This window comes from Poecile atricapillus, chromosome Z, assembly GCF_030490865.1.
Source record: "Poecile atricapillus isolate bPoeAtr1 chromosome Z, bPoeAtr1.hap1, whole genome shotgun sequence".
Classification (NCBI taxonomy): Eukaryota; Metazoa; Chordata; class Aves; order Passeriformes; family Paridae; genus Poecile; species Poecile atricapillus.
Window position 1 is genome coordinate 145249547 of NC_081289.1, and position 15221 is coordinate 145264767.

The 15221-nt window shown below is 45.9% G+C and overlaps 1 protein-coding gene across 2 annotated transcripts in view; it reads right to left on the reverse strand.

The window, feature by feature from the left end:
• Positions 1–15221, reverse strand: part of CTIF (cap binding complex dependent translation initiation factor) — a 147435-nt gene that overhangs the window by 104108 nt on the left and 28106 nt on the right. For both annotated transcript variants that reach the window (XM_058828214.1, XM_058828213.1), the window contains exon 3: positions 12288–12371. In XM_058828214.1, coding sequence (XP_058684197.1) covers positions 12288–12371 — 84 coding nt within the window. The remainder of the gene's footprint in view (positions 1–12287; positions 12372–15221) is intronic.

Genomic DNA, 15221 nt, shown 5'->3' on the forward strand with positions numbered 1-15221 from the left:
ATCCTGCACACAGTGTGGTTTAAATGCATGTCCACAACCTCTGTCCTCCTGCCCCTGTGAGCACAAATGACCTCCATCCATTGCTGCCCAGCCCCTGGAGCTGTCCACACAAACAGAGACAGGCCCACGTGGACTCTGGCTGTTTACCATACATGCAGCTTCAGCAAATTCCCCACAAAGTCAGCATTTGCATGCATGCAAGCAGCTTTCCAAAACCCAGCTCAGCGTCCCACCTCTTGCCGCTCCTCATTACCATCCTCCAGAAAACAAATATGAAATCATGCCCTTTGCTGCACAACTGCAACTAGGTTAAATCATCACTGCACACAGAACAACACCAAGTAGCCACCTGGGTCCCTGGTATAAATTCAGGGATTATCCTGCACCATGTATTACTTAAGCATTTTTCAGTTCTTATCTTGAGGAGCTTCCCCCACATTTCCTCCTTCTCAGCTGCCTACAACCCTTGGCTGCACTTTGGTAGAAAATAAAAAAAGATGAGATAGATACTGAACTGTCTGAAAAGGCTCCAATTCAGGGCTTCCTTGTTGAAAACTGCAAGTTTTTGGATGAAAAATACAGATAAAAATATAGAATTTTTGAGGAAGACAGTACTACCCCTGCTCAAAGAGGAAAGGATATGTCGAGTCTCATTCCCACCAGAAAGGACCATCACTTTCTAGATACAACCTGATTCTGTGGATCCTTTCCCACCACAGCGTGGCTCAGAAGGAAAAGATATTTCCTCAAGATCTTCAGGAGGATGAAATGGATGAATGGACCAGGACTTTGGACACTGGTTCCAAACCTCAGAGTCTGCCATCCACTTCTGGCACAACTGGTGCTCATGTGTGCATAAAGGAGAGCGACTCCAAGAGAAGACAGGAGGACAGAGGCTCACTGAACCTAACAGGAATGATCCCTAGTCTGAGTTCAAGCATGGACCTAAACCCATATAAAAGTGGATTCTTTTACAGTCTTTAGCAGGGTAGGAAGGTAGCTCCCCATCTAGCCCTGCAGACAGCTCACACAGAAAGCAGCTGGACTCAAGGTCACCATCTGACACCATCTATGTGCTGTCCACACATCTTTCAACTTCTAATGAAGACCTGCCAGGAAATAATTACAGACATCTTTTGATTTCCCAAAACTGAAATACTCCAAGACTTGGAATAAAGAAAAAAACCCTGATTTCCTTTGCACTTAACCGGCTGACTAGGGACTTCTTTCCCAATGCTAAGGCACTCAGCACACACCAGTGGGTCACCCATCACGAGTGAATTAAACAGATCTTTGAAGTGTCCTTCACAGCTGACACACACCCACATCTACGTGTGACACACACCACAAACATGTCGTGAGGGGGATACCTCCAAGTAACAGCAAGCACAGGACACAATTTCAGCATGTCACTACCAGATACACCTTGGATGATTGCCTGAACTGGCTGCTTCTCCTCTGGCTGCCAGACCTGGATTCAGAGCCCTGCCTGGAGCCCAATCCCAGCTGGGATCCTGTGCTCCCACTGCTGCTGTGATCCCACTCTTCCTGAAAACCACAAACATGTTGCTTTAATCAAGGGCAACTCTGTCCCACACACTCCATAACCACTGGCCTGGTGAAACAGGAGAGCTCCAGCTCTCAGGCCACTTGTGCCTGCACCTACAAAATCATGCCCATGACCAGCATCCTGATTGTGGGGCTTCCTCTGAGTGCTTTAACATGCTCCATTTACATGTTGCAAAGGGATGACACTGTGGGAGGATCTGAGGAAGATAAGATTTGGCCCTAGTTCTCTAGTGCATGTGTGGGGAAACTTACCCCTTCTCTATCTTCATGAGGATTAATTATGCATATTCATCAACCCCACATCCTCTAAAGCTGCTGAAAGTATTTGGACAATGTCCTTAATAACATGCTTTAACTTTTGGTCAGCCCTGAATGGAGCAGGCAGTTGGACTGGATGATGCTTGGTACCTTCCAACTGAAACATTCCATTCCATTCCATTCCATTCCATTCCATTCCATTCCATTCCATTCCATTCCATTCCATTCCATTCCATTCCATTCCATTCCATTCTATTCCATTCCATTCCATTCCAATCCATTCCCTTAATTCTCCTCCCAGGCCCAAATAAACTTCTCAGTTGGTTCTCCCACTGCTGAGGCCACTGTTGGAGTCCAGTTATTCACATGGCTGAGGACTCTTGTAGTTCACCACAAGACACATTACACAAATAACTATTTTTGTCTCTTAAGGAGCTGTGCCTGATGTTCCCTTTTATTCTCTCACTTGTTGTGCTGTTAAGCAAACTGCAGGTTTCTTGTTCAGCCTTCAAGGCATAATGACTCATCTGAAAACCAGAATAACTCACCTGACCAGCTCTACCCAAACACCCCACAAGGTCCTTGGGGAGAAAGGTGGATATTGTCAAGGTAATTGCTCCAAAAGCTTTGCTCAGAGGCCTGTGAAAGGCTTTTGAAGTGACCTAAAATGATTAAAAACCCATGACATCACAAAGTGCAGATTATTCAATTCTTCCACGTATGCTAAAAATCTGGAAAATACAAAGGGAAGCCTATGTTTTAGGACTGGTGTGAGAGCTGACAACTTCAGGAGGGTTTCCCATGTCTCATGTTCTCATGGGGCTACTGCAGACACTCCCATGGGCTGAGGCAAGGGCAGGGCCACCTCAGCCTTTAAAGCCAAAACGAACCACCACTCAAACTGCTTTTGAACACAACAGCCAAGTGCACTGGTCACTAATTTCAGGGCACAGAGCACGACCCAGCTCCACCACTGCCACCTGACCTGGATGAGGCAGGAACACAACTGCACAGCAGAGCTTGAACTGCCCAAGGTGATGCTACCCAGTGGTCCAGCATGGACCTTGATGCACATGAAATATGGAAGAATTCACCCAACACAAGGAACTGGAAGTAAAACACTCCAGTGCTGGTTTCTGCATCGCTCTAGCTGGACATTCTCCACCCTACAACCTAGTAAGTTTTAAGCAAGTTCAAATACATAGTGGTATTGACTTCAAAAGAGGTGATTATCTGGTTTTCAAGTTATAAATAAATGAAATTGGAAAGGTTGTGTTTATTTCCACTGACAGTTAATGCACCTTCTTCCCCTCTTATCACACCCTGACTCAATCTCCCGATGGCTGAGAAATACCAAATGGCACAAAAGAAGTTGTTCAGTTGGCATGAAGGGAAGAAAAATCATGGTGGATGTCAGGCTGGCCACTTTAGGAAGTGCTGGGGAAGAGCCAACCTTGTAGGCATCCCAAGGAGTGAGAAATACCTCCTTTGACATGGGCACCAACTGAAAAGGTGGTTGTGAAATGCACCTCCACTGCTTGATGTTTCAAGGATTAATTGTATCCTACACACTGAACATCTTGTTCACACACACATACAAAACTTCTGTGCCAAATGCTACAGTAGGACCAGGTTAGCACATGCACCCTTTATTTCGAAAGCCACACTGAAAATAAAAACTGTTCACTTATATTCAGTAGACTCATCTTTTAGCTGTGGTTTGCTGCAGACAATCCAAGATGTTGCAAACTCTAGAAATGCAGCTGGCCACAATAAAAATGTCCCAAGAAACAAGACTATTGTAGGTATCACCATGCATCAATGTCCACCAAGAAAAGCCACTGGATACAGCACAAACCAGTTAGATCACAATCACAGGTGATTTTAATAAACCAGTTTGTCTCCTGGCTCTAACTCATGGCCTGGGGCTTTCTCCCTGTTTACCTTCCTTACATTTATCAAGCACTGATACTAACACTGAAAACCAAATAGTTTTTAAAATAAAATTGCTACAGTAAAAACTATTGAAATGTCTGCTGAAGATGCAAATGGTCCAAACTGAGTATGGCTTAAATACACTCACATTCAAACTCACCAGCACAGCCAAGCTCAGTATTTTCCTCAAACTTCTGACTAAACACCATATATAAACAACTTTTTACTGGTACCCTACTGAGGAGGATTGAAATCTCTGGAATGAAAATATGACCCCCAGAAACAATCCCAGACATTTCTGGTGGCTTTGTGTCCTGCAATAAAGCTGCTTCATGCTAAAATGGACTCTCTGCAGACCTTCTGTTCACATCAGCCTCATGGGTGATGCTCAAGGAGTGGGTGAGAGTCTGCAGGTAATGATTGCTCCTTAAAAGACCACCTAAGCAGCAAAACCCCTTCACCAGCATCATAGCAAAGCCCATAAAACCCCATTCCCAGACTCCAGAGGCAGCTGGAGTCCAGCAGAAAGCCATGCCTTGGCACTGGTGAAATGTGGCATTGCCCTTCCTCCATCCTGCACCACCACCTGTGTATGCTCCACACACAGCTCCTGCTAAACAAACCCACCGTGCTGCAGGAACAGAATTGACTGCCAAAGCTGACAAACACTGAAGAAACAGCTTTAATGGCATGAAGCTCTCTACCCCTTGCCTCCTTCTGGCACTGTTACTCTGCTGTCCCCTCAAGAAACCAAGGCTCTTCCGATCTCTCCCAGTTCCCCAAACAGTCCTTCAACTCTTGCTCACAGATCTTATTTGGGCTCCTCCACCTACCATTTGTGGTCTACACTCACCAGCAGGAGATGGGACCTCTGAGCCACACTTTGGGGCTGGGAGGGGAAATGCCATCCCTTCAGAGACTGCTTCCCAAAAGCTGCTGAAACCCATGCCAATCCTTCTGGCCAAGCTCTGCACCTTCTCAGGAACAGCCAGGCTCATGCACATTACCATTGCCAGCAGCCCTCCTTCGGAAACTAGCTGTCAAATCTCACATTTGCATTTTAATTAGCAGTAATCATATGTTTCACTCACATTGCAATTTTCACCTTTGCAATGAGCTCTTTCAGGCATGAACTAATTAATCCTGCTGCCTTCGCCAGCTCAAGAGTTAATATTTTCTGCTTCTTCAATGCAAGTTTGAAAATCCTATTTGCAGAAAAAGAAGATAAGTTTCCCCAGTGCGAAGCCATAAATGGAAACACAGTGATCACCTACATGGTTGCTCTCAGTGAAGATAAGTATGGGTGAAGTGGGATGTGCTGGTAGAGACGTAGATCAACCCTGGCAGCAGCACAAGTTTTAAGTGTCCTGAAGATATCAGTGGATTCTGGATAGGATTCATGTTCAATCGTATGTAGAAATTTCAGTATTCAATGTACAGCATTCATGGGTGAGGAAGAGGAAAAACAACAGGAAGCTGTCTTGAGTTCTTAGGCCCCAAGAAATCTCTCAGATATTCCCAGCATAACAAGAGTCTCACATCTGCACCCAGGAGATCCCTAGATCAACTTGTGGGGTGTCCTTCAAATGGTTCCTCAACTTTGATCTTATTCCTCGTCAGAACAGAAAACAGCTATTGTGTAAAAGGTCCTTTTTGAGGTTTTTCTGCTGTGGAAATTTTTACACACATAATTTGTTCTGCTACTTAATCTTCCCGCTCTGCAGAATTTTTCCACTACACTCCAAGTATCTCCCTAGACCTAGTCCAGAAAACCCACTCCAATTTTAACAAGGAAAACCAAAGGTTTAATTATTTTAATAACTCAAAATACACCTTTAAAAAAAATTCAACACGAAACCAACCATAAGATTACTCTAAATATCTTAGTGGGGTAAACTTACTAGCCTCTTTCTTCTCAAAGTATTACATAAAGCTGTAAAAACATCAGAAACTGCTATAAAAATGTCATGCAGAAACCCCAACCCCTTTGGGTGTTTCTTCCCTTCCTAGGTCTATGTCCACCTTCCCCAGCCCTTTCCAATCTGCAGAAGGGACACCAAACATCAATCTGAGCTCCTCTTCCACCAGGGTAAGTAAGGTTTTATCTATACTTGTGTGATAGTACAGGACTGAAGGACCTGACGGACTTGGAGGTGGGAGGTTGAGCTTACAAGATCTTTCTGGACTATGTGGGAAAGGATCAAGCCTGTGTGGCTGCATTTTTTGGACAATACTGGAAGAGCCATGCTAGCCAAGGATGTGCTGGATAGATAGCACATTTACACACAAGGATGAAGAGGAGGGGAATACTGAAGGCTCCCAGAATGGCCCTAAGAACTCCAGACATGCTATGGAAACCCATCAGCAAGGTCCTGTCCCTGCCTCAGAGGAAATGGCCCATGTCATCCCTTCCCTGCCCAGAGCTTCGGCACTGACTGACCTGTTCATCCAAACCTAGAAAGATGGAGACTTCAAAGGTAAATCAAGTCTCACAAAAATAAAAGTGTGGGAAGCTCTACAATGGGCAGACAGGCACCACCTGGTCTTCTCTACCCAAATGGAAAATGAGTGACAAAATGCCCTCTCATGTGAGTCACTGGTGACACCAGGCCCAGAAGACATCTCCCCCCACCCTCAGTAAGCAGCAACACTTCTCCAAAGCAGGCAGCAGAGCAGTGAAGCATCTCCCTTCCCAGACCTCCTGACACACAGGCTTGACTTCCTGAGATCAACCAGCAGGAGATCCTCCCTGGTGGATGCAGCACAAGCAGGTGGGAAGGGATCATGGTCAGGTGTCTGCTTCACAAGAGGCACTGCTGCTTCATAAGACCAAGCCCAAACAGAAGTCCCAGAGAAAGTTACACCTATACATTAGCTAAAGGACTTGGTTTCTTTCTCAGCAGTCCTCTCCAGCCATAATTAAGCAGGGTTGCATCCACTTAAACGAGGGAGCGTCACCCAGCAATCACAGGCAGAAAAGTGATTGGTTTTCTCAGAGCTGCCTCTTGGTCATGAGCAGGTCACCCCACCTGAAGTTCTACTTTCTTCCTCCATCAGCAGGCACACACCAACATGCACTCACTGGCCAAGCCAGTGTCTGTCTCTTGCTTTTGCTTTCTCTTTTGGAAACACAAAAACAGTGTCTGCAGCATCAGCCAGTACCCACCTGCCCCAACAGATCCTCAGCATGGTGGATAACCTCAGCCAAATCCAGTGTAGAAACTGGCCCTGGGATACGACATGAGCGAGCAGGCCAATGAGACGGAGAACCCCAAACATATTCCCCAAACATGGAACTGTTGGAGCAAGTCCAGAGGAGGCCATGAGGTTGATAAAAGGACTAGAGCACCTCACCTGTGAAGACAGGCTGAGAAAGTTGAGGTTGTTCAGCCTGGGGAAGAGAAGGTTGTGTGGAGACATCACAGCACCTTCCAGAATCTGAAGGGAGCCTAAAGGGAAGCTGGAGAGGTACTCTGCATCAAGAACTGTAGTGACAGGACAGGGAGTAATGGGTACAAATTGAAAGAGGGGAAATCTAGACTGGAAATCTAGACTAGGAAGAATGTTTTTCCTGTGAGGGTGGTGAGACACTGGCCCGGGATGCCCAGGGATGTTGTGGATGCCCCAACCTTGGCAGTGCTCATAGCACATAAGGCCTTGAGCAACCTGTTCTAGTGGAAGGAGTCCCTGCCTATGGCAAGTGAGTGATTTTTAATGTCCATTCCACACCCTTTACATTCTATAATTTCTAAAAGTCCTTCCAGAGTCATCTCTCTTGTTTTCTTTCGGATCTGGACCCAAGGATGGGCAACTCAAGTTAGGCACAGGCTATCTACCAGCACAAGGAAAATTAATTACAAATTTAATCAAGAGATCCTGCCAATCCACTGTCTCTCTAGCCCCATGTGGTTAGGCAAGAGTTTGGGGCATTACACGCTGCCTGCTGATGTCACTGGACTTAAACCAGCAGGACAATTTCACTGCTAACTTCAGTTATCTGGACCCAGTGACATGGCCCCTTTCCAAGACCACGATCCCTTCCCACCTGCTTCTGCTGCATCCACCTGGGAGGATCTCCTGGTGGTTGATCTCAGGAAGCCAAGCAGCACTGACACCCGCCAAAAAAAAATAAAAATTCTCTGGAACTGCAAAAGAAATCTGCACAGATAATTTGATTTTTCCACTCTCCATTAAAACTGAGTTCCTCTGTGCATTGAAATCTGCTGTTACCCAAGAGACAGCCTTCACACATCACCCCACACCTCCTATTGCCCTTGCTCTGGCAACATGGCAGCTTTTCCAGCCATGACTACAAGACATGGACATGGAATGACAAGATCCTAAAGCTCATCTCATTCCATCTCCTGCCATGGGCAGGGACACCTTCCTCTAGATGAGGTTGCTCCAAGCAACCCGGCCTGGAACACTTCCAGGGATGGGGTAGCCACAGCTTCTTTGGGCAACCTGTTTCAGGGCCTGCCCACCCTCACAGTCAAGAATTCCTCCCTAATACCCCATCTAACTCCGTCCTTCCCATGGGAAGCCATTCCCCCTTGTCCCTCCAGGCCCTTGTCAGAGCTCTTATGTTGGCACAGTTAGGGATGCTCTTTACTCCAGGCAGTATGATCTCCAGCCAAGGCCCAAGAGTGCAGACCCACCACCCCACCCTGCCACCACCTGCTGCTGCTTCTGCTGGTTTAACAGGACGGCAAACAAAATCATCTCCTTCACCACCAGCTCCTCAGGGAGGACAGGACAAGAGTGCTGCAAGCAAGGTGTGGGATCATCGGGTGTGATCTACACACCCTGCCTGCTCCTTCACAGCTCAGTGGATTGGCAACATGACCATCAACTGCAGAAGCCGCTGAGAACCCAAACCCTGTACCAAGTTCCTGCTGCACCTGGCTGGGCATGGACACAAGCAGTGGAATGAAAGCAAGTGCTGTTTCCTGCCAACAACACAGGTTTATGCTTGGTGATGATGGGTGACAGCCAGCCACCATGGGGGAAGGGAGGGACTTGGCCAGGGAAGATTTTCAGCTCTCCCTCTCCCACTGCCTGAAGAAATGGCACAAACCCGCAGAGCTGTTCTGGTTTTTGTTAATTCCCTTTACATAAGGGGAGCCTGGGATGTAGTTCCTGCCAGGTCTTTCATGTACCAAGAGCTCTGCTGGCTTCCTCAATATGCACCATACCAGAATTCTTTTACTTAATGAATTGCTCTCAGAAATATATCAAAGAGCTTCCTACTTGCCACAGCCTCACAAGGGGAATGCAAATAAAGTATTATATAAAAACTTCCCACTGGCTCTTTTTGGGGAAGAAAAAAAATCCAAACATAAAAGCATTAAAAATTATTCCATTATCTAAAACTTCTTCATTTATAGAGGCAATGAGGTGCTCAAATAATATTTTGAGTACCTGGTCTTTGGCCCAGAGGCTCACACGTGGTGAGACCTGGCAAACTTCCTGGGGGTTTAGTGGAACATGGCCACACCATGCAGCAAACAGAGAGGTCCCAGTAGGAAACAAGAATTACAGATGAGCTGAATGCAATTGTGAGACCAGGATTTCCCCAGCACGTGAGTTCACAAAATGTATCTCAGGAGATTCCCCCATGAGCAGACCACCTTCTCACAGCCACCTGCCCACAGAACTGGGCAGACCAGGATATTTCAGGGGGATTTTTTTTTCTGTTTTTAAGCCACTGCTTTGTATGGAATGCCCATCTGCCAGCCTATGGGAACTGACATCCATCTAAGTCTCACACAGCTGCTAATACATGTCTCACCAAGCAGTGCAAGAGCAGGGCAAGTCTGGGGTGCTCTATTCCAGAGACACCCAACAGCATCAGAAACCAGCAATTTAGGAATATCCTGGACTGCAGGTTGCATCAAGACACTTCATTTTTACCCTTATATTGTATTTTATTCAGAAACTGCTCTCAGCCACATACTTGTACAACAATCAGTAGATGCTTATATACAGACATATTATATATAAATGCATAACACACACACAAACAAGAAAAAAATAAATTATTTTATTACTCTTAACCTTGCTGGATTGTACAGCCCAGAATTTCAACGGCATCAAGTACTTAGGGGTGCATAGGGGGATTTTCAGGCATGGGAAAGTCACATCTCTAGGCTTCCCTATAACCTTTAGGAAGCCAATTACTTCTGAAAAATCAAGCCTGGACTACTCTGTTTTCACAGAAAATGAACCACATGCTGAATATATTTCCAGGACTAACCTAGATTTCCATATAAATGCCCTTTCTGATGGCCAGGTTAGAACCACGTGAGGCATACCACGGTCACTGATACATAACCCACATTTCCACATTAGCTGAAGCCAGCAGAAATCTCACATCCAAGTATTTTTCAACTAAAACTGGCAATGCAGAAATCTCAGCTGGAAACACAATAGGAAAACTAGGAATTCCATTTTCTGCCCAAATCCTTCAAATACATAAAAAACTGCAACAAAAAAACCCATTAAAAAACCAAACAGCAACAACAACAAAACCCCAAAAAACCCCAAAACAAAACCAAAAAATTGAAACCAGACAAACCTTGAACAGAACAAAAAAAAACCACCCCCAAAACCTAACCCCTTTCTTCTACTGGGAAATAATTAGCTGGCTTCTTCCTTAGCAGGTCTGAAAAGTGATTGATAATTTTAATTCAAGAAAAACATCTTACTAATGATTTCGGTTTTTTTAATATTGAAAGAGTATAGTGAAAACAGCCAGAAATGTTAATAAACTGCACTTGATCCTCAGCAGCAGCATTTCACTCATATAGCAGTGACAGTGAGATAAATGCTTGCCTGGACAGAGGAACAATAGCTTGCAGCTCCTCTTTGGTGCCAAGGAAAATTTGTTACTCACAGTTAAAGGAAGCCAAACATGGAGAGAGATAATTACTAGCTCTGCTGCAGGCTGGGAGAGAGCCCAAACACAGGGTAAGCAGCTTGGGCATCAGCGAATGGTGTTTGTGTGTAGGAAACGAGCTCTGTGTAGGAGGAGATCAAATACATTTAACTCCCACAGAAAAAAAAGCCAACAAAAAAACAGCAGGAAAACAAAAAAAAACCCCATGTAAGCCGAAACAAAAGAGTGCATGGCACCAGGCAGATGGGGGATATCAGGAAAGTAACACCCATGTGTGGCTCCTGCATCCTCCTGTGGTCCCCACCAGCCACTGACACATCAGCAGAACCCTTGGGTGAAGAGCCAGGGACCTTCTTCCGCAGGGAAAACCCCTGATCCACCCAAGGAAGCCCAATGGAAATGGCCAGCCTCCCAGCTGAACATCCAGCAGCTGTCTGCAGTGCTGGGAGGAAGCCTGGATGAGGTTTTGCTGCTGAATATTTTGAAGCGGATCAAAGCTATAATAAATTAAATCCACAATTCCGTCTGGCACCTTCAGTGTCTCTGTTCAGCACACACCCTCCTACACAACAACAGCCTGCCTTTGTTGGGTGCAGGTGTTGGTACCAGCACCCCAGGGCCATGGCAGGGAAGGGATTCCTGAGCCCCCATCCCTCAGCCAAAAAATTCCAGCATGGCTCTATGTGGGAGGAAGATGTGCTCAGAATGAGAGCTACAATATGCCCTCCTCAGGGCTGTGCCCTGGCACAGCCTCTTGTACACCCCTGTAAGGTGGTCCCAAATTCCTCCTCATGGACCCCACACACAAGACTGAGTCTGGAGGATATAAGCAGAGCAAGAGCATGAAAGTCACCAACTTGAAGCCACTTCTCTGGGTGGGACATCCATCAGCCACAGCAACTAGAAATGCTGTTTCCCCTTCCCTCAGTTTCGTATCTCCTCAGGAAAGTGCTGCTCTCACAGAGCTGATCTCATGGTGACACAGCAGCTCATCAACCAGATGACAAGGATCAAACACAAGCCTCCACCCTACCCAACCCTCTTCTATGGGGGTACTCACATGAGGAGGGACAGCCACCTCCAGCAGTGCTTGGTAAACACTCCTCACTCATGTTGACACCACATCCAAGCACCAAAACTGACTCACACCTGGCTCCTGTCACTGTATGACCAACACAGACTCTCAGCACGTGCAATTTTGCTTCTTCTGCCAGCTCACCCTCTCGGCTGTTTAATGCTTTTCCCTGCAACACCATCCTTGTGCTGCAGCACACAACAGAGAAGCCCAGTTACACAAAGATCCCTCCTATCAGCTACATCCCATGCTTCCAAGTCAGCTCTGATGCTCCTCTCAGCTTCCCCCCACAGGTGGCAATAAGAAAGGCTTCCGGAATAAATCTGACTCCTCTTGTTTTTTCCCCTTTAAGCTCCTGGTGAAAGCATCCATCTGCATATCAGAATGCTGCCCACCTCCCATGGTTTGGGCAGGAATGAGCTTTCAGATGCCAAGCAGAGGGACATGTGCCCCCTTCCACGGGAGAGGGAAAGCTGGCAGCACCTCCCAGGCGAGGCAGTGCAAGAAATAAAGGCAAAGGTCTGGGGAGGAGGAACTAAACACAAACCCTACCTGGTTATGTTCGTGAGACGACGAGCCCTTCCCTCGGGATGGGGAACAGCTGCCATCAAGCTGCTCGCTACAATCCGCCGTCCACTGCAAAAGGGATAAAAAAAGGGATTGTGTAAAATAATAGCTGGGCTGGGCAAAACTGCTGTGTCAGTCCACAGCACACAGAAAACATCGTCCGGCCGCGGGCATCGCTGTACATGTGCAGCACTCCCTCCTTTTTGAGGATGATCCCAAAGGCTTTGGCTTGGAAATGCTCCACCCGCTGACAGTGGGTAGAGGGAAGATGCAGGAACAACTGTAGGAAGGCACTTGATATTGTGCTTTGCAATAAAATCCAGCCCTAATACCTCCTTGCTGACTCAGACAGTGTCTGGAATCCCAAGTGTGTGATGCACACTGGGGTGATTTGAGTTTATCCCTCATTTCTGCAGAATTCTTCCATGCAAAGTTGGAAAATTTCTTCATTTCTGAGCTCTTGTTTGCTTCAGGGACAGATACATGCCCTGAGCAGGGGCAATCCGTGTTTCCATTCTAAACAAAACAGAAAATGAGCATGGAAGCTGTAGGTTTGGTCACTGCCATACGTGGCCATAGGGGATCAGCAGATTCTTAGGCCAGCTTGCCTCAGGCATGGGCAGCAAGGTGCCTCCATCCAAATAATTGAATTTGGTGTCATTTGTTGGTTTGTTTTTTTCCCCCTAAAGAATTGTAGGGCTGCATCATACTGGTGGAAAAAAAAAAAGTAGCAGAAATTTTCACTAGACAAATATGAAAGATGCTACTCAATTCTAAAGTCATTTTGTAACTCCTTCAACAAAGTGGAGGAGGCTGACCAGCCCCACTTCTGAGGTTTTCCATGCTGGAAGCACCTGGCTGCTCCAGAGATACTCAGTGCTTGGTACCATCACCAAGGATGATGTGCCAAGAAAATGAAAAATAATTTCCATAGAAACAACCACCTGAGAGTTCCGTGACAGGTACAGATGAGGCCACAAAATAAAAGTCTTCACTGAAACTGTCCACGATCCCTGCCCTCATCAGAAAGCCTGTTCTAGCTCATAGATGTGAGGATTTCAGTCTCCCTCTTTAAAGAGCTGCTCAGCACTCTCCTGCCACTTCTGCTGACCTCCCTGGACAGGTTCATGATGCCATCACTCTTGAGAGACTTCTACCAGATATATGCCTATCTTCTTTAACAATTTGGAGTGCAACCACACTCAAGAGCCTAGAAAGCTCTCTCATGGTACAAGCTCACTCATTATCTCCACAGCAAAATAAAATTGCCTTTTTCCCTCTGATTCTCCTCTTTTGTCCTGGTGGGAGCAAGGCTGGGGACATCCTCATCATGAGAACATCCACATTTTGGGATTCTCTGAAGTGGTGATGGATTTAGCTTCCATGGGAGTAGTGTGGAGGATGCTTCCTTCCCCCAGCAAGGAGTGCACCTGTCCAGGGATGTGGCGTCATCCCAGCAACTCACATACACGGGTGAATGGATTTATCCACTCTCAGGCAGGGAAAATGTCACAGCCATAAGGAAACAAGCTGCAGAGAGATTAAGGAACTTGCCCAACATTAAAGATTTAGTTGCTGGCAGAGCCCTGCAGTTAAAAACAATTTCCTTGGTCTCAGCCAAGTGTCCTTCCCCTAAATCCATCTTTCTCCCACTAGCTCTCATTAAGAGGGAACGTGACACCTTCCACCAGGCTGGCTTCCACTGGGGTTACTCCAGTCAGCTGCAGGATATGTGCCTGTTTATTCCTTGCTTTGCTAAGAACTGAACAGGAAGAGAAAATCAGAAATAAAAATTCCTGATTCTTTCTTAGAGGCGGAAAAATGAAAAAAGCCTTTTTGAGACAAGAGCAAATTCCTTCTTAGTACATCCATTAAGATATGGCTTGATAAAGGCAAGTGACCCAGAGTAAAAGCCCATCCTCGCTTTTTATCCAATAAACAGCCCTAGGAATTCAAAATGCTGCATTTTGATGGAGTTTCACAATAAATCCGAATTAAATTTCTCCATCAATGGTCTGGGGTACAACTTAATTTAGCTGCTTCACTTGAGGTGCCTCTAAAAGTGGTTTAATTAAAAGGTTTAATGTTCAGATCTTTCATTATTACAAATTTTTCTTTTAAAATAAAACCCAGCCATCTTGAAAGAGAACACTCTCGGAACTGGCATTAAAAACCCAGCAGCTCCTTTTTTCCAGAGCAGGCCAGGAAGCTAAAATGCCATTTCCACAACTGGAAGATGGATTTGGTTGTTGCAATAGAGGACATTAATGCAAAAAACATACACGGGCTGCCATGAGAATTAGAAATTTCGTCCTTAGAATGCAGAGGGAGCTTGGGCTTATTGGCAGAGCAGTGGACAGGCTAGAAGAGGTTGTAAAACTTTGTCTACTAATTTATTTCTAATTCAATACTACTTTTGAACTTGACACATTAATAATCAGGACTTGTCTGTTTGACCTGAAGCCCCTCCAGCTTTAAAGCTTTAAAGCGTCACTTTAAACACAGACATCTTCTGGCCTTGGGTTAAAAAACTGCACTTTGGATCACTAGATTTTTAAATATATTTTCTCCCACTTCTGAGGGCTTTGATACTCAAATTGTAAAAGACCTCTTCACCAAAATCCATTCTTAAAAAGGTTCCTTTGGTAATTTCTTTACATGGAGGTGATATAAAACAGGTCTAGAGCTCTGGGTCAGACCGTCAGCTCCAGCAAACTTGCAGAGCTCAGACAGATCAGATCAAACACTGCTGATACCAGATGGTGAGATCCTTCATATACAGAATCATGAAATGGTTTGGGTTGGAAGGGACCTTAAACCCCATCTCATCCCACTCCCTGCCATGGCAGGGACACCTTCCACTGTCCCAGGTTGCTCCAAGCCCCATCCAACCTGGCCTGGAATACTTTCAGTGATACA